Source organism: Saccopteryx leptura, chromosome 2 (genome assembly GCF_036850995.1).
Source record: "Saccopteryx leptura isolate mSacLep1 chromosome 2, mSacLep1_pri_phased_curated, whole genome shotgun sequence".
Taxonomy (NCBI): domain Eukaryota; kingdom Metazoa; phylum Chordata; class Mammalia; order Chiroptera; family Emballonuridae; genus Saccopteryx; species Saccopteryx leptura.
Window position 1 is genome coordinate 240,208,935 of NC_089504.1, and position 24,940 is coordinate 240,233,874.

General features: G+C 54.8%; 1 protein-coding gene across 1 annotated transcript in view; it reads left to right on the forward strand.

The window, feature by feature from the left end:
• Positions 1–24,182, forward strand: part of TESC (tescalcin) — a 45,697-nt gene extending 21,515 nt beyond the window's left edge. Inside the window, exons 2-8 of the mRNA XM_066365979.1 lie at positions 17–86; positions 13,799–13,879; positions 17,219–17,358; positions 17,844–17,905; positions 18,003–18,110; positions 21,821–21,868; positions 23,912–24,182. Coding sequence (XP_066222076.1) covers positions 17–86; positions 13,799–13,879; positions 17,219–17,358; positions 17,844–17,905; positions 18,003–18,110; positions 21,821–21,868; positions 23,912–23,989 — 587 coding nt within the window. The 3' untranslated portion in view covers positions 23,990–24,182. The remainder of the gene's footprint in view (positions 1–16; positions 87–13,798; positions 13,880–17,218; positions 17,359–17,843; positions 17,906–18,002; positions 18,111–21,820; positions 21,869–23,911) is intronic.
• The last annotated feature ends 758 nt before the right edge of the window (positions 24,183–24,940 follow it).

The following is a 24,940-nucleotide window of genomic DNA, read 5'->3' on the forward strand; positions in this document are numbered from 1 at the left end:
TCCCTTCCCTTCGCAGTCTCATCAGAACAGATCGAGCAGCTCCACCGGAGGTTTAAGCAGCTGAGCGGAGACCAGCCCACCATCCGGTAAGGTCGGCAGCTGGGTCTGGGCGTTGGGCAGGTCCATGGCTCTTGGGGAATTTCTCTTTCCAGTTATCTCTTTCCTTGAGTGCAGGGTGATTCTGGAAGAACCCCTGGGTGGCCCGTTCCCTGTAGTTGTTATAATTCCTCTGGTCCCTTCTAGATAAGATGCCATCTACTAGGAGGGAAAGAGCCAAACCTGTTTTTATTGAGATCAGAAAATTCTAACTTGAGTGAAGATAAGGGGAGGGGCTGAAGAGTTAGCTAGCCACCCCTGCCTTAGCCTGATGTCCTCAAATGGGACATGGTCCCAGACTCCTGCTCGTGGCCAACACTGGGTGCAGCCCAGGTCAGGGGCTCAGACATTGTCTTGAGGCCCCCTTCTCTTGACTCTGTGTCCTCTGAGTTTGTTCTATCTAGCCTTGGTGAAGGTGGTGGGTGGCAGCCTCAGATTTCTGTCAAGGAAAATTGTCATCCTACATTGCACTTTTGACGTTCGTCGTTTAGAAGCTGTGGAGGTTACATTTTTTAATGAGGACAAATGCCTGGCACTGTAGCGCTCCTTCTTCTAGGAGAGGAAGTTTTGTCTTCCTGGTGCTTATGTGGAATGAGGTTAAGGAGAGGTCCTGTCAACAAGCTGGTCAAAGTTGGTGACAAAGTATCAAGGTGAACTGAAGTAGGCAGTTTCCAATGTTCAGGAAATAGTGTCATACTAGAAACTTTTAAACAGATATAGTTTCCTAAAGTAAACATTGAGGGTCTTAAGGTTACTGCTGGAATTTTCAAAACACAACTTTTTATAATCCAGGAAAACCTCCTTCTTAGTACAGACTTACATTTCACTGAGCTTGATGGAGACTGATATGTAAATACCTTATTTCTCTTGTTTTTTTTTATTTTTTTTATTTCTAAACAAAGGTATGTTTTGAATCCAGTGTGCAGCATTCTCAGAGCATCCTTCTCCAGAGCTTAGATTCTGGTGGTCTCAAGGTTCTCGTGGCCTCCATCTCAAATTGATTGTATTCCAGGTGGAATTATACCTGTAGTTCTATTGTCTTGCTCATGAAGCCCAGTGTGGGGGAGAGAGCAGAGCCCAGCAAAAGGTTACCTGCTTCTCATCGGCCCTGGTGGGATCACATGACCGAGTCTGGGCCAATCACCATGGCTTGGGCCACAATGCAAATTGCTTGTTTCCAGAGCAGTGAGGGAGTAGGGCTGAGTCACCAGCCAAGGGCAGGGCTGGTGGGAATGTGGGGGCAGCAGGGGAGCAGGTTTTCCAAGGCAAGGTCCGCCTCCTGAGGCTGTGAGCTGAAGGGTGGGTGCTGGGTGGTATTCCTAAGGTCCAGTGAGAGGGGACACCTTTGCACGCTGGATATTGGAGCGTGGAAATGTCAAGGCATCCTTCATTGTTTCAGAAGCTCAGGAGCAGGTGGCTGTGCCAGGTGGTCAGTACCTGTGCTGGTGGGCCTCCCCGCCCTGAAGCTCCCAGTGGGGGATGTGTCAGAGCCCCTCTCTCAGGATGACTTTCCAGCACACTGCACCCCAGCCCTGTGACAAGCCACCTTGGGGTTCTTGCTGTTGGGAGGTTGAGGTCCTGGGTCTTGGCTGGTAAGAGGTTCAGGTTAAATTCCACTTGCACCCCAACACTTACAGCTCAGAATTGTAACTGCCTCCCTTCCAGCCTCCTTCCCTAACAGACTGTTGGCTCCTTGAGGGGAGGGCAGGAGGAGCTAGGTTTATTTTCCCCGGCCGTAGTGCTGTGTCAGGGGTTTGCAACGGAGTAGATACTCTGGGAGTATTTGGCTGAATGAATGAATGAATGAACAAAGAAGTGAAGGCTTGACCAGGCGGTGGCACAGAAAGAGCATTGGACTGGGATGCAGAGGACCCAGGTTCAAAACCCCAAGGTCTCTGGCTTGAGCACGGGATCATCAGCTTGAGTGCGGGATCATAGACATGACCCCATGGTCGCTGGCTTGAAGCCCAAGGTCACTGGCTCAAGCAAGGGGTCACTCACCCTGCTGTAGCCCCCCCCCCCCCGTCAAGGTACATAATGAGAAAGCAATCAATGAACAATTAAGGTGCTGCAACAAAGAATTGATGCTTCTCATCTCTCTCCCTTCTTGTCTGTCTGTCCCTACCTGTCTGTGTGTGTCTCTCTCTCAAAAAAAAAAAAAAAAAAAAAAAGTGAGGAACAAGTGAGAGAATATAAGGACTAGAAAGTCCTTTACAGTTTAGATGAGACCCATTATTAATAGTATTTCCCTCAGAGGGTTTACCTGTTCCCAGTGAAAGAATTGACCTGGGGCCTGGCCACAGAAACTGTTCACAAAGGTCAGCTGTTACTGTTGAGAGTGTTAATGGACTGCCGAACCAGAGGGTGTTACTGTAGTCTTATAAAACCCACGGGAAGGAGTGGTGGGAAGACCTGTTCTCCCCATTTTACAAATGGCTCAGAGGGGCCATGTGTCTGGCCTGGGTCACACAGCTCATAAGTTGGAGTCAGAACTTGAACCCGGTGCTGAGATCTTGCTATAAGGAAGCTGTGACCTGCGAGTGACTTCTGAGGACCCCGGTCTCCCTGCTCTGCCATCTAGGACTATGTGCCTTTAATGCCCTGGGGTGGGGGGTATATGGTTCCCATCACCATAACCCCTGCTGCATGTCTCACCATCTGTGCTGGGAGGTTAGTGTCAGTTGCGCTCTGACAGCTCGCCAGCCTGCAGGAAGGAGGTGGACTGACCACAGCAACTTATGCAAACAGGCCTGCAGGAAAGGCCTCCTCCCAGACTCTCCAGGGCCCAGAGCGGAGCGGGAAGATGGGGCAGCTGTTTGGATCCCTGGGCTTTCCCATCTGTCTTCCCAGGGCAGGGGAAGGGAGTCGCTAGCCGTGGGCTGTGACCTGGGTGCCAGCACCGTTCCCTCTCGGCCAAGGATCTCCTGAGTGACCTCGGGCCAGGTGATTCCTGGGCACATCAGGGGTTCCTGGATTGTGCTGGGGTTTCGGAGCAGGGGTCGGATTCATCTCTTTAGTGTTCGGAAACCTGTTGGCGACAGCTGGCCAGATGGTGGAGATATTCCGTCCCCTGAGAAAGGCATTGAGTGGGGTCCCCAAGAATGGCTCCAGCCCCCCAGTTCATGAGGGGTGTGGGAAGCAATTCTCTTGAACCCTCCCACAGGGGATATTTGAATACCTCTGATGCAAAAGATCCCTTAAAAGGGACCATTCAAACCTGCAGGCTTTGTACAGAGACAAGTAAGATTTGCAAGTTGCATTTGAAAGCTTAACAAAGAATTAGGTTTCAGGATTTGTGGCTTTAATAAATTGGACATAGTTGGAAAAATCAAACAAAGTAAAACCAACAGAATCCATTTTAGTTTTAACCGTTTCCTACCTGCGTTCAGTGGTGTAACTTTCTAAAAATCATGTACAGACATCGTGGGGTGGGGAGGTGGAGGTTTACCCTGAGGCCTTCAAAGCTAGGATATCAGAACCCCAGCACCTAAGGTTTTAAAAATGCATAATGTTGCATGGCCCTGGCCAGTTGGCTCAGTGGTAGAGTGTCGGCCTGGCGTGCAGAAGTCCTGGGTTTGATTCCCGGCCAGGGCACACAGGAGAAGCGCCCATCTGCTTCTCCACCCCTCCCCCTCTCCTTCCTCTCTGTCTCTCTCTTCCCCTCCCACAGCCGAGGCTCCATTGGAGCAAAGATGGCCCGGACGCTGGGGATGGCTACTTGGCCTCTGCCCCAGGCACTAGAGTGGCTCTGGTTGCAGCAGAGCGACGCCTGGAAGGGCAGAGCATCGCCCCCTGGTGGGCGTGCCGGGTGGATCCCGGTCAGGCGCATGCGGGAGTCTGTCTGACTGTCTCTCCCCGTTTCTAGCTTCAGAAAAATACAAAAAAAAAAAAAATGCATAATGTTGCATTCTTTTTCTTTAAGTGAGCCCCCCCAAGTTAGATGTTTCAGGGACCCCCACACTCTGAAAGCACCCTAACCACACTACACTGAGTTCTGAGGCCTCTTGGCAGGATGCTTGAATGGAAAAAGTTCATCTAACGCATTTATTGTGTACCTACTATGTACGCGGAGACTCCGGTCTTCCAAAGTGTTCCCCCTGGCAGGGGACCGTTACAAATACTAATTGCAGTCAGTGGAGAAAACGCAGGAACAGCCCCTTGCACCTTTTCTTTCTTTAGCTGGGCCCCTGAACTGGCAGCTCTCTGAAAGAGCAGTGTTGTGCTTCCTGATAGGGCCCAGGCGGGCTCACCACCACCCAGGAATAGACGCAGCGGAATACTTCCACCACGGTGATGCAGGCCAAGAGGGGCTGGATTAGATAGAGCCACGTTACAGAAATATTTTTAGCTTCGTTAAGCCCCTGAACGTGGAGTGAGAGACCCCTGGGATAAACGTAGCCAGACACACGGGGAAGAAGGAAGTGGTGTAGGTGGCTGAACTCCACTCAAAGCAGAGCAGCATCAGGGCCCCAGCAAAAGTTGTCCTTCTAAGTAAGGCCTGTTTTGTGTCATCTCCCCCCCACCTCCACCCCCACCCCATTTACCATTACTTGACTGAGTTAGAGTTTTTCTCAGGGCAAACCCCTCACATGGAAAGCCCAGCTGCCATTACCTGAGTGCTAACGTGTTCCAGGCACAGGGCCAGATGCTCGCTCATATCATCTCAAGGGTCTCGGGACCATCTGAAGTTCACACCATTACCCCATTTTACAGGTTAAGAAACTGAGGCCAGAGACACTCAGGTCTCACAGCAGAGCCGGCTGACTGGCGGAAGAGCCTGAGCTCCACTCCACTGTGATCACATCACTCCTCCAACTTAAGTCACTTTTTTTTTTTTTTTTTTGTATTTTCCAGGAGTAAGGCAGACAGACTCCTGCATGAGCCTGACCAGGATCCGCCCAGCATGTCCACCAGGGGGCAATGCTCTGCCCATCTGGGGCATTGCTCCATTGCCATGGAGCCATCCTCAGCACCCGGGCCAACCTTGCTCCCATGGAGCCTTGGCTGCGGGAGGGGAAGAGAGAGACAGCGAGGAAGGAGAGGGGGAGGGGTGGAGAAGCAGATGGGCGCTTCTCCTGTGTGCCCTGGCTGGGAATCGAACCAAGGACTTCCACACGCTGGGCCGACACTCTACCACTGAGCCAACCAGCCAGAGCCTTAAGTCACTTTTTAACTGAGTCACTTTGCTTTTAACCTGTCAAATAGCTAACAAGGTGTCATTTTCTCGGGATTACTCACGGCATTGAGAGGGTTGCAGCACTGCCTGGGTCGTCAGGCTGTTTCCCTGTCAGTGTTTAATGTATTCCCAGAGTCAACGAGTCCTCCTTTTAAAGTGTCAGCTAGGATGATGTACGTTTATTTAGAAAGAAAACCCCACAGTCGCTTGTAAAAGCCACCTGGGAAAGAGCAGATGGTCCGGGCTCTCACACCTGCTCAGGGGAGGGTATGAGGGCAGGTGTGAGAAGAAGCCTCCGGTCAGTTTGGTGTGAAAGGGTGTCCAGGTGTCGCCGAAGCAGGAAGACGCTCTCTAGATGGTCTTAGACTTATTAGCGGGAATGTGCATAAGCTGGTTCGTACAGCAGTTCTTTTCCCAGGATTCATCCTGGCTCTGTCCTTGCTTTCGGAAGCAGGCATGGCAGCCTTCCGTGGCAAGTTCTAGCTCTGAAGATGCTGGGGGCATGAAAGTGAGGCTCCCTCCGCCCCTGTGGGGGCTTCTGGTCTAGGGGCGGGGGAGAAGGGGTGTGTTGGAGGGGCCAGCTCAGGGACTCACACAGCAGGGAGTTCATTCCGTATTGTGATGAGGGAAGGGACAGGGCAGCCAGGGTGTGTCCCTTGGGATGGGTGGTCGTGAAGGAGCCTCCGAGGTGGTGGGCACATCGGGGCTGAGAGCATAATGGAGAGAGGGAGCCGGGGTGTGGAGGGAACAGAGCTCTAGGCAGAGAGGACCTCAGGTTCAAAGGCAGGGGGTGGGACCGAGCTTTGTTGGCTGGGGCGGGGCCATAGAGGACAACTGTAGGGTTGGGGGCAGGTCACAGAGGGCTGTCTTAGCCGCAATGAGGACTTGAAATAAATACTCATTCATGGCTTGAAACGCCACCAGGGCATTCATTCCCAAGCCTGTACCTCTGTCTAGGACACCTCTGAACCCCATCCACTTGATGCCCCTGCCTCACACCCAGCATGTCCCTGAGCAAGCTGCTCATTGTCCTCCCAGAATTCCCATTCAGGCCCCTGTCCCCTGTCATCTCTTACTGGGGTGATGGCAGCAGCCTCCTCCCTGGATCCCGCTTCTGCTATGAATGCTCCACCCACGGCACAGACACATGGTAATACACAGGGACTCTCTGAAAATGACACTTCTCTGCTCAGAACATTCTATCCTGCAAGATAAACAAAGTCTGCAGGTCCCCGTACGATGGGTCACCTCCTCCTCCTACTGCTCTGCCATGTGGGCGTTCCTGCTGTTCCCACCTCAGAGCACTAGCATCCACTGTTCCGTCTTTCTAGAATGCTTTTCCCAGGACAGGGCTTCCTTTGGTTCTAATGACTAGAGCAGGGGTCGGGAACCTTTTTGGCTGAGAGAACCATGAACGCCACATATTTTAAAACTAGAAAGCCCGGCGGTCATACGAAATGACCGCTGTTCTAGATATTATAAATTGTAATTAAAATAATTTGTGCAAAGGTGTCTGCTAATTCAAACTGAATTACCCAGGGCAGGCGGTGAGGACGCCCCTTTGCTTACTGCCCCACGGGGTTTCCCCCTTCTACTTGCTTAATTGCTTAAAGTAGAGTGCAATGAAGGAAACCACTGGCGGTACATTTCTTAAGAGCCACCGCTAGCTCAATAAATAAAGGTGATTTAAATAATAAAATGTTAATTCACATGTCAAAGATCTCTTTGTACACAACATTTCTTGTGTAGATCTTTCCATCATTTTTAAGCTCGCCTTGCAGAGGACCATCAATTATTTTTACGTCCGTTCTTTCATGAACTCTTGAACAGGCAACATAAAGTTGACCGTGTCCAAATGCAGGCTCAGGTAAAAAAATGCCAACACGCTTAAGCGTTTGGCCCTGAGACTTATTGATGGTCATAGCAAAGGCAAGTTTTATAGGAAATTGTCTATGTCTCAATTGAAACAGCAACCCTGTTTGAGATGGAGCCAAATCAATTCTTGGAATGACATGTATTTCACCTTTAGAGGAGCCAGTCAAAGACTTAGCTATTATGACATTATTTTTCAATTGGAGAACCTCTAGTCTTGTACCATTGCAAAGACCCCTTCTGGTGTTAAGATTTCTTAACAGCATAATAATTGCTCCAATCTTGAACCTCAATTTGTGAGGTGGCATGCCAGAAGGCGGGACTATTTGAATGCCGTGGCAACTTCACCCCATTGGCTAGTACAGTTACGCAAGCAACCAATAAGCTATCGGCGACAGACACTTAAGCCGCATATAATAAAGATGTAATTCCATGAGAGCCATACAACGACCCATGTACATTACGCATTATCCAATAAGAATTTGGTGGTGTCCTGGAGGACAACTATGATTGGCTCCAGCCACCCGCAACCATGAACATGAGCGGTAGGAAATGAATGGATTGTAATACATGAGAATGTTTTATATTTTTAACTTCTTTTTTATTAAAATTTATCTGTGAGCCAGATGCAGCCATCAAAAGAGCCATATCTGGCTTGCGAGCCATAGGTTCCCAACCCCTGGACTAGAGAATCCTTGGGTGGGTGACTGTCATGTATACTGTAGGATGCTGAGTTGCGTCCCTGACCTCTACTCACTGGACACCAATAGCAACCCCTCTCCCAATATGACAACCAGAAATGTCTCCGGACATCATCAAGAGTCCCCAGGACTGAGGACTCGCCTTCCTTGGGTCTCTGCTTACGTGTCCCCTTTGCCACAAGGTTACCCCGCCAGCTCCCTGCAGTCCCTGTACCACCTGCTCCATTGCCTATCCTGTGCTTGTTACTGCCCAAGACACCCCGTCTTTTGTCCCTGTTGTTTTCCTACTAGAATCTCAGGGAGAGGGCTGTTTCTGTGACATTCAGTGCTGAAGCCAGCCCTGGAGCAGTCAGACTACTTGTCACTCCCTCTGTCATAAGTGACAGGTGTTGGGAGGACAGCCGGGTCCAGGCAGGAGCAGTTACAGGAGGAGAGGAGAAACTGTGTGACAAGGAGTGACAGTGACACTGCCCCAGCTTTCAAAAGAGGTCTTTGCCTCAGTGCAGGGGGACCAGGGCTTTTTCCTGCAGCGTCTTTTGTGCAAAGGGAAACCAAGGTGCCAGCCTCAAACAGGAACCAGCACACGCATCCCCTGGGATCGTGTCAAATGGCAGGTACTGCTGCACCAGCTCCGGGGCCGGCCGAGACTCTGCATTTCTCACAGGCTCCCGGGGATACGGACGCAGGGAGGGGGTCAGGGAGGGTGGCCAGGAGGGAGGACCCCTTCCTCGGTGCTGCAGGCAGCCCTGGATGAGACAAGGTCAGACCACGGAGGCTGGAGTTCCGGGCTGAGGACATGGGACCTCACTGTGTCCTCAGCTCCGGGGTCGGGAAACCCTGGTGGTGGCTGGGGGCAGCCCCAGACTGGAAACCCGTGGAGAGAACCTTGCACACAAGCTGGGCCCCAAAGCCACCGGAAGCCAGCCCACACCGTGGGTCTTGAGGAAATCCCGCCCGCCCTCAGTGGTTTTTTCATCTTGTCCTTCCCTTGTGGGCTGCACTCTTTGAGTCGGGGCTGGGTGGGAGCACATGGCCGGGAAGACCTCTGTCGTTCTTTCTCTCTTTAAAGTAAAAACGTATGACCCAGAGGAAGTAGTGAGTAAAGGAAGTGCAGGGCAGTCAGAACCCGATTCGGAGCTCAAATCCCGCTGTGTGGCCATGGCTTAGCCACTGCACCTCTCTGGGCCTCATTTTCTTGCTCATAAAATGGGGATCATGTGCATGTATGGGCGATAAAATGTGACAGTGCTCACAGGCACTTAGCACAGCCCTTGGGACATTAGGGGGACGCTAAAACGCCCGGGCTCCACGCCCTGGAGGAGGCAGGAGTGGTGTGCCCTCGGGGCCCCCGGGGGCAAACCTGCCCTGCCACCACTGGGGCAGCATGGCAGTCCTGCAGGGCCACAGGCCACCATGCGTCAGCTCTGACCTGAGAGCGGGGACCTGTCCCCAGGTGAAGTGGAGCCTGTTCCCACAGCTCAGTCAGCTTCAGCAGAGCCAGTCCAACCGGCCCAGTGGGGACCTGGGGGCGAGTGGGGAGGAAGGAAAAAACCGAAACCAGCATTTATGGGGTGTGGCCGTTCCCAGGTTCTGGGCGCAAGGCCTGCACCCAGCTTGTTGAAAAGGGAAGTTGGCAAATAATTGGGAGTGTCCCCGAGAACCAGACGTGCAGCCCTGACCCTCGCGAGGGGTTGCTCCCGCCGGGGCTTCCTGTGCTGCCTAAGCCCATGGGGTTATTCTTAGCAGTAGGACGGTTCTTCACCTCTGTGCCTCGGTTTCCCCATCGTTAAGATGGAATTAGTTCCTACCTTCGACAATAGTGTAAAGCTCTTAGGACAGTACCTGACCCTTTGGGAGGACATAGGTCAGTTGCTGTTGTCATCATTATCCTTATTGTCAGTGTCACTATTTTAAAATCAAGAGCTCACTACGTTTCAGACAGTGTGTTTGCAACTTGTATGCATGTATCATTTAATTATCTCATTAACCCCATGATCTCCCCCAAGTACTCTCGTGATCCCCATTTTACAGAGTTCGGGGCTCTGAGACGCGGTGTGGCTCACCCAAGACTGAGTGCCCGGTCAGGGGTGAAGCCTGGACCGCCCCGAGCCCTGCTTGACTTCACAGCCCCTCTGATACGGGTGGTGCTAGTTTTGCGCCCGATTCACAGATGAGGAAACAGAGGCTCCAGGAGTCAGTAAAGTACTGTGGTGAGGAGGAGGTGAGATTCTGCTGAGTGTGATTCTAGCACAGGGGTCGGGAACCTTTTTGGCTGAGAGAGCCATGAACGCCACATATTTTAAAATGTAATTCCACGAGAGCCATACAACGACCCGTGTACGTTACGCATAATCCAATAAAAATTTGGTGTTGTCCCGGAGAACAGCTGATTGGCTCCAGCCACCTGCAACCATGAACATGAGCGGTAGAAAATGAATGGATTATAATACATGAGAATGTTTTATATTTTTAATGTTATATTTTTTTATTAAAGATTTGTCTGTGAGCCAGATGCAGCCATCAAAAGAGCCACATCTGGCTCGTGAGCCATAGGTTCCCGACCCCTGGTCTAGCAGGTACTTAGTGAGAAAAGGGGTGAAGGCAGCTGGGCTTCCTGGACGTCTGCACGGACCTGACGGCTGCTGGCATCTGCCTCCCTCCTCTGCTGTCAGCGGGAGGCCAGGCCTCTTTTTGTTTATTTTCTTTTCCAGACACACAGGCTCTGTGAGGTCCTTTCTACCTGCATCCCCCGGCCCCGCCACCTCTCTCTTCCTCCCTCCCAGGACCTTGCTGCCTGTTCTCCCTCCTAAGTCAGCCCCAAGGGCCCTCTGACCTTTTATGGGACCTCTTGGTGCCCAAGACTGCTGGTGGGTCCCTTCTGGCCACCTTCCAAGCACGGGTGCTCGGTTCCTTCCAGCCCCCCAGGACCTGCAGCTTCCACACTTAGGGCCTTAGTTCCCCCAAGGCATTAACCAGATCTACTTCCACTTCCCAGGTGTGTCTCCGCATCCGCCCTGCCAGCAGCCCTGAGAGATAGGTCTTCCAACGAGCGTCCAGAGCTGGGCGGGGCAGGGCGGAGCTGTGAGGCTGTGTAGGGAACTGCAGACCAGCTCCTGGGGACGGTGGGGGGTTGGGAGACATGGACACCTGGGGAGGGCCAGGCGCTGGGGACAAACCGAAGGGGCGTCCAGCCCTGCTGACGCCCACCATCCCTTCCCCTCAACTGGTCGTTCTTCACACCACTTATGGAGCACCTGTGCTGCCCCCGTCGTGCAAGACACCGATGACATGCTGCTGGGGACACGGGAGTCCCCGTCCCCATGCCCTCAGTGCCTGGAAGCTTCCATCTGCGGAGCCCCCCTCCGGGCACCGTTCTCAGTGGGCCCCAGACTTGGTCTCATGTGAGCATAGGACAACACTCTGCAGTCCCTGTCCCCAGAGGAGCAGCCTGAAGCAGAGAGGCCAGGTCACTTGGCCCAGGTGCAGAGCCAGGTGGAGCCCCAGGCTGACTCCAGAGGCTGTGCCACTTAACAGAGGAGAGTGAGGCTGGGGAAGTGGCCACGAGCCCCTGGCCAGTGAGCGCCAGAGGGGTGCAGGGTCTCCTGTGCTCGCTTACCGCACAACACATGGTCTCTCCCTTCCCGTCCCGACATTCCCTCTGAAGCTCTGCGTGGCCACTTTGGACTGCGGCCGGTCCAGGGGGCTCCGGTCATTCTGTTTCTTGCTGTGGCCGCTTCCCTCTAACGAGAAAGGAGAGTCCGGCTAGTGCAGTGTGAAAGAGTGACGGGTGACAGGTAGATTGAACTCACTGACCCACGTCAAGAGCAGAACATGGTCAGGCTCTTGGGGTCCCCTCTTCCTGACTTCCAGCTGTATCGATTAATTATCAGCACTCTTTGTTCTTGATGTAAATGGAGTCATCGTGGCGAGAGGGGGGAGTTTGCATTTATTTTTTAAGATTTTTAGGGAGATATTTTAACGGCTTTATGGTGATATCATTCACATACTATACAGTTCACCCACTGAAAGGATACAATTCATCTTAGAACATTTTCATCTCCCCCATGAGACACCCCGTATTCATACGCCGTCACCCCAGTCACCCAGCCCCTGGCAACCACCCACCTGCTTCCTGTCTGTACAGATGTCCCTGTTGTAGACATGGCGTCCGAGCTGAGTCATGTCAGGTTGTGAGCTTCTGTGGCCTGGCTTCTGTCACTCAGCGGCATGTTTCCCGGGCTCGCACCGTAGCCCGTGTCGGTGCCACACTCCTCCTGACGGCTGAGTCATGTTCCGTCAGCCCAGGCCATCTGTTCTGGGCGTGTGTGTCCCCTTCTTCAGAACTGGGTGCTCGCGGATCTGAAACACTGGTGTCCACCTGCGCTGGCTCTTGAGTTTGGCTAGACACTGAACACAGGTGGAGCTGGGAAGGCCGGGCGGGAGCCAGGAAGCAGCTTGGGGGTGAGGGTGGGTGGGGGCAGAGAACACAGGGTGTCCGGGCCTGGGCGGGCTTCTCTCTGCAAAGTGGGGGCTGAGGGAAACATTTCAGTAGACAAGCCCTTCGTTCTCTGTGTGTGTGTGGCCCTTCCTCCTTCCCAGTGTGGCTGGTTTCTTATTTTAAGCCCGGAGTCTGACAACTAACCCCCCTCCCATCCCAGCCATTCTTGTTTTAAGTGGCTAACATCCTTCCCCCCACCCCTGCTGGGTGTGCCTCCCTTTTCCCCGGGATTACCGGCCTGTGGCCTGGGTCTCTTCCAAGGCCACTGCCCATTGAAATCCATGCAGCAGGAGAAAAAAAACAAAGGTGAGCAGAACAGGAAGCAGATTCCGAGAACAAAGGACAGCCGTGCAGGGGAAGGTCAGGTGGGCTCGCTGCCTCAGTGCCCGCAAACCCTCAGCCTCCGGGCCGGCAACTGGCCGCTCTGTTTGATTGCCTCGCCTCTCCTGTCCCAAGTCAGCTTTTTTTTTTTGCCACTTGACTGAAATACAATTCACATGCCCTTCAACTCAGCCATTAAAATGTACAATTTGCTGGCTTTAGAATAGTCACAGATCTGTGTGTCCAGCACTGCAGCCAATTTTTAGACATTGTCATCACTCCCAAAAGAAACCCCGTATCTGTAGCCATCATACCCCATTGCTCCCAACCTCCACACCCGCCAAGCCCCTGGCAACCACTCATCTACTTCCTGTGTCTGTGGATTTGCCTGTTCCGGACATTGCCTAGAAACAAAGTCATACCCTATGTGGCCTTTTGTGTCCAGTTCTTTTACTTAGTATCATGTTTTCTAGGTTCATCTGCCTTGCAAGATGTATCCATATTTCTTTCTTCCTTTTTACAGCTGAGTAATATTCTACTGTATGGCTAGACCACATTTTATTTATCCCCGTATCAGTTGACAGATTTCCAAGGTGTTTCCACTTATGACAATAATGAATCTCGCTGCCATAAATGTCTACACACATGTTTTTGTGTAAACCTACGTATTCATTTCTCCTGGATGCACACTGAGGAATGGAATAGCTGGGTCAGGTGGGAACCCTTCGTCTCACGCCTGAGGACCTGCCATGCCCAGTCTCCTGCTGCTCCGACTCCACAGCGGCCAAAGCAGGCCTCCCCTCCCTGGGGGGGGGGGTACGATGGGTCCCCAGTGGTCTCTGACCTCTCAGAATGGGGTGCAGTCTTGTTTCCCTTTATTTTTCTGGAGATGAATTTCCATAACATTTATCAGAGTCCCCAAAGCATCTTTGAGCCTCCAAATCCTCCTTGTTCCTGCCAGTCCAAACGTTGGAGGCAGAGACAGATCAGCGTGGCCTATTCTCATCCTACATCAGAGCTAGTCTCGTGGGCCCTGCTCAGGATAAAAAATACAGCCTGACAAGCAGTGACATGCCATGTGACATCTGCTTTCTTTTCCCCCTCTTCTCGGTGCCTGTCCTTCCTGGATCCCAGCAAGGAGAACTTCAACAATGTCCCTGACCTGGAGCTCAACCCAATCCGATCCAAAATTGTTCGTGCCTTCTTCGACAACAGGTGGGCCCTTTTTCCAGAACTGCCCGATGGCAGGTGACTGTCCTTGGGAGAGCATTTTGCCCTTATAACTCCTCACAGCCCTTGTGCGCTCAGGACGGCCCTCACACTGGCGCCACAAAGAGGAGGGAGCTGTACTGGGTAGGAGCTCTGAGCACAAGTTTGGGTCAGACAGTTCTGGATTTGTAGCTGGGAGACTTTGGGCAGCTCACTTAGTCCCTCTAGGCCTCCGATTAGTTAGCTATGGCTGCGTAACAAATTACCCCCAAACTTAGCAGTTTAAAACAATGAGCATTTATTATCTCAGGATTCTGGGGGATCAGGGATCTGGGTTTTTGGAAGCAAGCTGAGTTTTCAGGTTCATGGTCAGCTGGGGCTGCAGTCATCTGAAGGCTCGACTGAGGGAGGTCCTCTAGCTGAGAGGATGTCTTGCAGAGATCACTCTAGCTGCCAGTTAGTTGTTGGAACAGAGGCCAGGATGGGGTGTATTGTGGTCCCCCTGGTTGGAGGCAGGGCTTTTGAGGGCAGTGGGAAACTATGAGACTCCAGGGAGGGGATGAGAGGAAAGGTTGGATCTGGGGGTGAAGGTGAGACAGCTAGTGCCCCAGGAGCCTTCATGGCAAATTGTCACATTTGCGAAAGATGGTGTGAAGTCACGCAGTCAGCGGTGAAGAGGGGAGTAGAATTTGGCACCCCACATCCTCACCTTTTTTTTTTGTATTTTTCTGAAGCTAGAAACGGGGAGAGACAGTCAGACAGACTGCCCACATGCGCCCGACCGGGATCCACCCGGCGCGCCCACCAGGGGGCGACACTCTGCCTACCAGGGGGCGATGCTCTGCCCCTCCGGGGCATCACTCTGCTGCGACCAGAGCCACTCTAGTGCCTGGGGCAGAGGCCAAGGAGCCATCCCCAGCGCCCGGGCCATCTTTGCTCCAATGGAGCCTCGGCTGCGGGAGGGGAAGAGAGAGACAGAGAGGAAGGAGAGGGGGAGGGGTGGAGAAGCAGATGGGCGCTTCTCCTGTGTGCCCTGGCCGGGAATCAAACCCAGGACCTCTACACGCCAGGCCGACGCTCTACCACTGAGCCAACCGGCCAGAGCCCTCACCTCTTTTTTAATGCTGGTTCTGCCTAAGGTATCTTTGAGGGAGGCCTGTGTGGGCAGTGAGCCGCAGCTGAGGGGGACGGGGTAGTGTCAGTGAAGGATGTGGCCCCTGATGAGTTGACATGGACTGTTGGGGTCTAGAGTTGGAGGCTTTGCAGAAAGGTGGTCAAGAGTGACAGAGCCTAATGGACATCGGACATGAGAAGATGTGTGTGTGTCTAAGACTCTTTGGGAACAGGACAGTGAACCGTGGTGCTGGTCTTGGAGGGCAGGGTCTGTTCCCCTCTCCAGGGGATCCTTCTAGAATCATCAGAAAGTTAAAGGAAGCGAAAATATTGCTGAAAGTCAGCATCTTTGCAAAAAGAATGAAAGCTGCCCTTTTCTCGTGCTGGGCAGAGATTTGGATGTAGACACTGTTATTTTGTCCACCAGCCCTGACCATGGGTGCCCCCTTTAGGAAATGAGGGTGGAGAGCAGGTGTGGCTGGCTCCAGGTGCTGGGTCTGGGTTTCCTCCGTCTCTGCAGCCTCATTGCCTTTGAAGACCATGATGTTCTCCTGTGGGGACCTCCCAGAGATACTGAGAGAAGAGACCCCTCTCCCCTGGGTCAGGTCTTGATGGTGAAGCAGCCTGGTTCTTGACCTTCCCTGAGAGGGACACAGGGCCCGCTTTCTCCAAGTGTGGATTTTGATCTCTCCTACCGTAGCTTAAATCACTTGGGAAGGATGGTGAGCCAACTGCAGTGAGAAGCGCCTCTGAGGAGCCTGATAATTCCAGGGGCTATTTTTATGCCCTGTATAAAAGTCTGTGCCCCTGATGACAGGAACTCGGAGATTATTAAGACTCTATCGAAGGAGCCGTGGGGAGCTTTATAAGATGGAAGCTTTAAGTGGAGACTGAGAGCTCCCCACGTCTGAGGGAAGATCTCATCTCATCTCTGATTTGTGGCTTTCATGATCCACTTTCCCTACTCCAGGCCTGGGATCCATCCCCTTCTGGAATATCTCCTGGGATGGAAAATGGGGGCTAGCAAGGTGCTCAAACTGTGAAGTACAAGGCCCACTTCAGGGCCATCTGATATCTGAAAGGGAATCAGTGGGCCCAGAAGAGAGAACCACAAATGTTTTCTTTTAAACCGAGGTACAGTCATGACCCAGGTGGGATCCAAGTAAAACTTAAGCACTGAGCCTTCACTGTTCGTTGTCCGAGCCACTCGGGAAGTGCATCCCCAGTGCAGGGAGCTCCAGCCGGCCTGCTGACGGCAGCTCCCCCCGGGCGCGGGCAGACTGTGGCTGCCGAGGCCAGTCGTGCTGAGTGTTCGGTGGCCGTGGGTCAGGAGCCTGTGTTTGTTTGATCTTGCCTCCAATGCTGTCATCTCAACGGTTCTGTACCGGGACCCACCCCGGGTGGCTGTCACACGCCATACCTGGAACACACACCCTTTCTTGCCACTTCAGTAAAGCACATTGGTGCTGACAACCTTAAACCGCCCTCATTTATTTAAAAACAAACAAACAAAAACCCTGACATGTTTGGTGAACTTTGCACTCTGGTAGAAAGCAGGTGACTGAGAGCTGTGGAGAGCAGGGTCTGCAGGCTTCCTCTGTAAGAGGCCGGCGAACAGGTGTTTAGGCTCAGTGGGCGGGGCACGGCGCCGTAGTGGCCGCTCAGCTCTGCCAAGGTAGCAGGAACGCAGCCATCCGCAGACAGAAAGGAAACGAATGGGCGTGGCTTGTCACTTGTCACTACGACTTGATTTATGGACCCGAAATTTGAATTTCCTGTCAGTTTTCACTTGTAAGGAAATGCCATTATTCCTCTGGATTTTTTTCCCCCCAATTTTCTTTCAACTGTTTCCAAATGTAAGAGCTCTTCTGGGTTCGTGGGCTGAACTAAGTAAAGTAGGGGGCTGATCAGGGGCTGATCGGAAGGAAAGCGTCAGGAGATGTGTCCCGGTGAGTCACCGCATGGCTCCGTGCCTCGGTCTCCCCTTGTCCGAGTGCCCGCCTCTGTGCACCCAGGCAGGTCTGCATCCCGGCGCCTGGGCAGTGAGCTCTAGGACGACCTCACACAGGCTGAGCTGGACCTCCCGGGGCCCTGGGTGTCCCCGTGAGCAGGCTATTGAGGAACTGAACCCAAGGCTAGGACGGCCATCGAGGGTGAAGCCCCGAAGGGCTGAGTTCTCTAGCCGTTGGTCCCTTTTCATTCATTCCCAACACGCCCTCGCTGCTCCCGCAGGAACCTGCGCAAGGGGCCCAGCGGCCTGGCCGACGAGATCAACTTCGAGGACTTCTTGACCATCATGGCCTACTTCCTACCCATCGACACCACCATGGACGAGGAGCAGGTGCAGCTGGGCCGGAGAGAGAAGCTGCGATGTGCGTGCCCCTCCCCGTTCCGCACTGGGGGGTGGCGGGGGGCGTGGCGAGTGCAGGAGGGGAGGTCAGGGCCGAGGTGATGGCTGCCCCTGGGATCTGTCAGGTGTGATACCAGGAACTAGCACAGATTCGTCTCCATGTCAACGATATGGTCATCCACGCTCAGCGTGCCAGGCAGTCGTGGGCTCTAACCCACCAGCTGTCACTCACCAAGTACTTGCAACACCGTGAGGGGGATGTATATTGCTCCCATTTTATAGATGGGAAAACCGAGGTTCAGAGAAGTTGGGGCACTTGCCCACGGTGACCCATCAGGCAGTGGCCTTTGCCCTTGATCCCTGTGGCTTTAGCGTTCAGATTTCACTGTTGGGGTATTTTGCTCAGTTCAGGGTAGATTAATGAGCCAGGGAGGTTGGGACAGCGGGGGGACCCGGGCTCCCCTCCTGCCCTCCCTGACCGAGCCCCTCCCCCCCCTGGCCCCCCAGTTCTGTTCCACATGTATGACTCGGACAGCGACGGCCGCATCACCCTGGAAGAATATCGAAATGTAAAGTATGCTCCTCGCCCGGCCAGGGCCCCTGGCGCCTCCCATGCTGTGGCCTGCGTGGAGGCCCACGGTCTCCCTGTCTCTGCCCGGCCGGCAGGTGGTGGAGGAGCTGCTTTCGGGAAACCCGCACATTGAGAAGGAGTCTGCCCGCTCCATCGCCGACGGGGCCATGATGGAGGCGGCCAGTGTCTGCGTGGGGCAGATGGTGAGTGCCCTCCCGGGTGGATCCCACAGCCCGACCCTCCACCCCCTGCAGATTCCTGCCAAGCCCCCTGTCATAGTCCATGTTTCTGGAAGGACATGTCTGTCCTGCTCACCACTCTCTCCGGGCCTGGCATGGAGCAACTCTCAGAAACCTGCTTTCCCAACCCCCAGGGGACCCACGGGAGGTCCCGACCCCTGGAGAGCTGTGCCGGGCAGGGGATGCCAGGCTTTGTGGCAGGCAGACCAGCTGTGCAGCGTCTGGGGCCTAAGGGCAACACCTGTGGTCGGGCTGGTCAGAGTGGAGCCCAGGCTGGCTTTAACTAGTTTATCAGTGAGTGGTTCAGGGGATTTGTGTCTTGAGTCAGGGGTCAGCAGGGAGCTCTCTCTTGGGCCACCTGGTGGGGGGTCCTGAGAGCTAAGGGGTAGGGGGTGTACCTGAGCCAGAGGAGAGGCTGGGAGGCCCCGGCTGCCGCTCCCGGAAGAGAGGACAGCAGGAGGAGGGAGGCAGAGCCACCTCCCAGGCAGCATGGCCCCAGGTCGGGGCGGGCAGAGCTGATGCAGAGGGGGAGGAGGGCAAGCAGCCCCGCAGGCAGAGCACAGTGCTGGGCGCACCTCGAGGCTGGTCAGGGTCACACTGGCACAGGCACGGCTAGTCAGTTCTCAGAACCGTGCTGGTCTGGCCTGGGATGAACTTGGGCGGGTTAGAGCAGTCTGCCTGACACGGGCTGACAGCTGTGTGGTGGGGGCCGTCCCGGGCACTGTAGGGCGCTGAGCAGCATTCCTGGCCTCCACCGACTTGATGCCAGCCACACCTCCCAGGTTGTGACAGCCAGAAATGTCTCCAGCCGTTGCCAGATGTCCCTGGGTGTGTGTGTGTGTGTGTGTGTGTGTGTGTGTGTGTGTGTGTGTGTGTAATTGTCCTCCTGAAGAACCATTGAACGAGAGGGGTCACAAAGGCTAAGTGCAGTGGTAGCCGGCACCTGGGCCGTAGGAGCTGTTGCTAGCAGCGTTCACACACTGTTGTCGGGTGCGTGGGGGTGCCCGCAGGTCCTCCCTGGGAAGCTCCAGCTGGCTGGGCACCCATACACCCCTCTCCCATAGGGCCACCGTTCCGGGTACTCCATACACACCCTTTTATGTATTTTTAGCCTCATTGTTAGGGGCGGGAAACCGAGGCTCTGGGACGTGGAGTGTCCTGGCGTTCAGGGGCAGCGATCTCTGCTGTGCAGCCCAGCCAGCCCCTGCACAGTGGCTCCAATCCCCCAAGGACCATCTGGATGGCCTTTGTTCCTGGGGTTCCAGTGGTCCCACTGGGGCCGCTCCCTCTCCGCTCCTGTGTATCTAAAGAAGCTGCTGCGTTAGAGGGTTTTATGGATGGGGCTTCGCCGCAGCCTGACTGGGTGGGTGGGAGGCGATGCTTCCGGCTGGAATCCGCTGTTTGTGCCTCCAGCCTGTCACCAGATGTCAAGGCCGGCACAGGCCTGCCCCCAAAGGTCGGGGCTGTGGTCATTTTATTGGCCCGTGTTTTATCTGTCTGCCCCTGGGGCCCACGGCGAGGCTGCTGGCTTTGGTGAAACCACCCCAACTCAGTCAATTAACCGCCACGGAAAACACTGGTGACCTCCGCGGTGGCGATGGCGCGCAGGGGGATCCCCGCCGGGCCGTCGAGCCAAATTCCCATTTGATTTAATTACGCTCCCCTTCAAACGGCTCCCTGTCCCACTCCTGCTTCAACTGGCGGCGGTTTTCTTAATTTGCTGTAGTAAAATTGTTGGCAGCTGGCGCTGCCGATGGGCACGGATGCCACACAGCCTCCGGAGCGGAGGCGCTCAGAGCCGGGCCGGCGGGCTTCCTGGCTGCGTGTCCCCAGCAGTTGTCTTTCCTGATGGATCCTCTGCGTGCTCTTAAAATATTTCCTCGTGTCGTCACGGGCCAGACACAGACGCGCTGTGTGCACACGCGGGCGGCGGGCAGTCACATCGGGTCGATACCTCCCGGCCTCCGAGGCGCCTAGCGCTCCTGCCCGCTCGCCTGCCTCCCGCCCGCCTCCTGCCCGCCCCAGACAGAGGACCCATCACCCCACTTTAATGGACTTCCAGAGCCGGTTATTGACGGGGGCAGTGATTTCTTTCTAGAGTGCTCTCTCTAGAGAGGCTTCTTGTGGTCGAAGCAGGGAGTGCCTGGCTGGTGTCTCAGTGGGGGTGTATCCCTGCGCCCCTCTGCCCACCTTCCTTCTGAGGGCGCCCACCCTGGGCTGGGTGACCCGTGGGGCCTTCCCTGTAATTATCTCTCCCTGCTGCCCCGGGACCCAGGTTGCCCACAGGGAGAGGAGGGCAGGAAGCCCTAAGAACGGGGCTGGCCCAGGCATCTAGAACTGGCTGCGTTCATAATATTAAAAAATATGTATTGATTTGTCTTCTTTATTTAAAAAAAAAGGAGAAGTATAATGAAAAAGCCGCAGAGGGCGGAGAATCCTGTCAGGCACTGGAGCCCCCGGTTCAGCAACAGGCAGCCTCGCTCCTGTGCCCCCTGGTGGCCTCCCTGGTAAAACGGGTGTAGGAACAGAGTCCCCTCTGGAGCCGGGGGCTGTCGTGAGGCCTGCGACCTGGGGGTGGGGGGGCAAGAGAGAAGTATCTCTCCTTTCTCCCGTCAAACCCGGTCCTGTTCCCTAAAGGGAACCACCCTCGTGCCCCCCCACCACTGATAAATTAAAAAATGAAAGACGGGCACATAGACCCACACGTGCCAGTGCGTCTCTCATCTTTACTTCCACAAAGTGGAGCTGGACTGCCCTGGCTCTTGCTGTCCTCGGTGCTGTCGCCACACACGTGGCCAAAGGCAGGGCTCTGGTGAGCCGGGCAGGGGGTCGGCAGACATCTTCCTGCCTGCTCCTTGTTTGTGCTGGTTTTCTCCACTGTGTACATATCTCGGCGCCTCTTGTGTATCGGCGCGTAGAGACTGCCCTTCCCTTGATGGCTGCCTGGAGATCAATACCACAGAGAATGGAAGTTTGTGTTGCTCAGCGTCTGTGGACGGGCACTGGGAGGCCCGCGGGCAGGTTTCTGGAGGTTCCGTGCCAGAGCTGAGAGGGGCAGCAGAGGGACAGGAGCCCCACGCACTGTCTCACGCGGTCCCCGTTTGCCCAGGGCAGAGAAGATAGGGAGACCAGCGCTGCTGGCCACTGGGCTGGTGAGGCCACGTGGCCAGACGTTGTCATGGTGACTTACTGGGCACACAGGCCAGCCCTTTGTCCCCTTGCCCCTTTCCCCAGTGGTCTGTGAGCTCAGATGAGCCTAGAACTGGGTATTGTCGATGCTGGTGTGATGAGGCAGGACCAGGAAATCACAGGAAGTGTCGGCTGGTGGCCATGCTGCTGGGACCTGGCAGAGAGGTGGCCGTGTGGGGAAGGAAGGCTTGTGCCTCTGTGCCCACCCTGCTTCCTTTCTACCCTCATCGACTTGGTCCTCCGGGGAAGGGGCGTGGAGGGGGCACCTGGTGACCTGGTCCTGCCTAACCTCCCACCCTTAGCCAGTGGAGCGGATGTTGGAGTTCAGGATGACTGGCTTTGGTCTGGAGGTGAATAATCCAGAATGACCCCCTTTTCTTGTGACGTGACCTAAACAGGCCCCACTGTGTGTTGTATGGTGGGTGAGGGACAGGGCAGCGTCTCCTGGCAAAAGCCACTCACCTTGCCCTGTGCTCTATCCCTAGGAGCCTGATCAGGTGTATGAGGGCATCACCTTCGACGACTTCCTGAAGGTGGGTATCTGGAAAGAGGGAGTGCGTGGGTGTGTGGCTGTGGTGGGGACTTGAGGGGACCCAGCTGGTCAAGAGACTGGCGTCTCTGTGGAAAGGGGTCGAACCTGGGCGTGGCCTGTAAAGCAGTTTAAACTGGTTTTACTTTTTGATTGAAAAAGTGACAGTCACACGTGGTCAAAACAATTTAAGCGGTCCAAAGGATGTACAATGAAAAACTCCAGTTCTCTCCCGTGTGAGTCCCTGTTCACAGCTGGAACCAGGGTTCTGGAATGTCCTGTGCCTAGATGCCTGCCGTCTTTTTTTCAGAAGCACACGGGGCGCCTGCGTGTGGTCCCACCCCTTGCCTTTCTCCTCCTTTGCTTTCTAGACAGCTGCCCACTCTTGAGCCTCCCTGGTGGACTCTTCAGCGCCCACTGGTGGACATTCAGGCCTTGCACAGGCCTTGGCTGTCACTGAGGAGCCTTTCTGATAGGCAGATACCCCATTGCAGGGAGAAGAGCCCCACCCCACATCCTGGCTGCCCTCTGCCAGGCTCTTTGGCCCTGAGCACCCCACCATCAGTGTCCCCAAACCCTTTCCAGGAGTTGAGGAAGACAGGAAGTCAATAGGACTGTGTGTGGAGTGGGACTGGGGACTCTGGGTGGCCACAGCCCCATGGAGCGGAGGGGCGGCTTTCTGGGCCCTCCTTCTGGTTGGCACACCTGGCCTGGCCCGTCACCAGCACAGATAACTGAGACAGAAGCTGCAGGCAGGTCTCTGGTCTTGGTCCTTCACAGAGGCATCACCCAAGGGCTGGGCAGGGCAAAGAGGATAAATTCCTTTTTTGCCTGAGAAATCAGCTTTCTCCCTGGAGGCTGGGCACATGGCATGCCTTTAGCCCGGGAGACCTTTACTGCCCAGCTAGTGCCTCCCATCCTGAGTGCCACCAGCTTCCATGGTGACCCTGTTGTCACCTGCGTTTAGCAGAAACCATCCTTGGGTGTCCAGTTCTCTTTTCCTGGGAAGGTCTTGTGCACCGAGCAAGGGTCCGAGCCGCTCACCAGGAACCAGTCGTTTTCTCTGCATCCTCACATCACTCCCAGAACAGGTGCAGGAGTCCACCTGGGGACCGTGGGTGTGACCGTGGCAAAATCTGCCAAAGACTCCCTGCCACTTTGGTTTTCTCCGTTCTCAGCCTCGTGGCTGTCCCTGGAGGTGCCATGGGTGACAGCTTGAGAGTTTATAAAGTTCTTACACAAGCAGGGAGACCGTGAGAAGTCACTGCCCACCACGTCCCTCCGTTCCCATTGGCATCCCTCCTGCCCTCTCTCCATCTGGGGCCCTTTTGGGCCATGTGGCCAAGGAGCTGGCACGCACACAGCCCGGGAGTGGTGGGGCATTGTAGGGTGGCAGGTAGGGTCTGGTGGCCTATGTGCCCCTGTGGACCCTGGCCAGGAGGCGCTGTGGCCGCACGTCCGTAGCAGGTATGTGGTGATGGACCTGGTCTTCGGGTGGAAATCCTTGTCCTTGGTGCATGTAGAGCCTGGGTGACCTTCTATCCCAGGGGTGCTATAAAGACCAAACTGTTGTCACCTTTTAATTAAGGACAATGGTTTAGTGAAACCTCACAATTGCACAGCCCTTAAGAGTTCATGAAATGCTTCTAATGACAATTCTGTTTGGACCTCCCCCAAAATTCTGGGCTGTGGGTGGCAAAGGAGGTGTAATAGGGCTAAGGAACTTGCATGAAGTCACAGAGCCCAAAGTGGTGGGTGGGATTCAGGTGACTTTGAGTTGGGAGCTTGGGTTTGGTACTTAGTAATAATAACTTGCGGTGACAAACTCAGAGGATCCAAACATCAGAGCCAGGTTTAGCAGCGTCAAGGCAGGTGGAGAAGTTCCTCTCCCTCAGCTGGTTTCCCCGCACCACGCAGACACACGGAGGTGGTGGAGGAGGAGGGTGGGGAGAGGGACTAGCTGGTGGCGGAGGATGAGGGTGGGGAGAGGGATCAGGGCTTGATTGGGTCAGTGTATGGCCCTCTCATGCCCTCCGACCGTTTTCAGATCTGGCAGGGGATTGACATCGAGACCAAGATGCACGTCCGCTTCCTTAACATGGAAACCATGGCCCTCTGCCACTGACCGCCGCCTCCCCTTGGAGAACTGCACCCGGCACGGCACGGCAGGGCGGCCTTCCACAAGGCCCAGGGCTGTGGCTGCAGCTGTCGTTGTCATCAGCACCCCTCTGCTCACCCCACCCCCCCAGCACAGGGCATGGTGTGTGGGACGTCACTGTTTTTATCTCCAGTAATAAAAAAAGAACAGGGTTTGTTAACGAACGTGGCTCCTGTCTGTTCCTCATGTCCACTCGGTGGCCTGGCTATTTGGTGGCACGAGCTGAGTGAGGAGCAAGCAGCAGCTGACCTGAGTTTGAAGACTGGTTTGGAAGAGGGGATTTCCCCCCTCCTTTTTGGGTTTATTTTGGTGACACGTCTGCGTGAGCGCTGCGATTGTCTGCCTCCCCTATCTGGGGCAGCAGGGAGTGCCTGTGCCGGCTGCAGTGACTGAACTGGCCTGCTGGGGGCTGGCCGGCTCTGGGGCTCAGGCTGGGGTGCTGCGGCCCCTCCTGGCGGGATGGGGCCAGCTGCAGGGGCCAGCACTCGGTCCCCAGCAGCAGCCGTTGTAGACCAGGCACAGTGGGGGAGGTGACCGCTCCAGGTAAGCATCTCCCACAACTCTTCTAGTCACTTGATTTGGGGGGTGCGCTGTGAGTGTGTGTGGGGGGCAAGGAGCAGAGGTGGTTCACCTCAGGTGGTGGCGGCTGCAGCCTGTGAGGCAGCAGAGGGCTGGCATGTGTCACTTGTGTTGCTGGTATATGGCGCTGAGATGGCTGGTGCTGACGGCAGTGGGTGCAGGGCTGCCGTGGCGGGGGAGCTCCTTGGTTTGCATCCCAGGCATCTTCTTGGTTGTCACATTAATGACATGCTCAACTCCTTTATTTTTTTAATATAGTTTTTTCCCCCATTGATTTGAGAGAGAAAAGGGGGGAGAGAGGGGAAGAGTGAGAGAGAGAGAAGCATCAGTTCGTTTCAC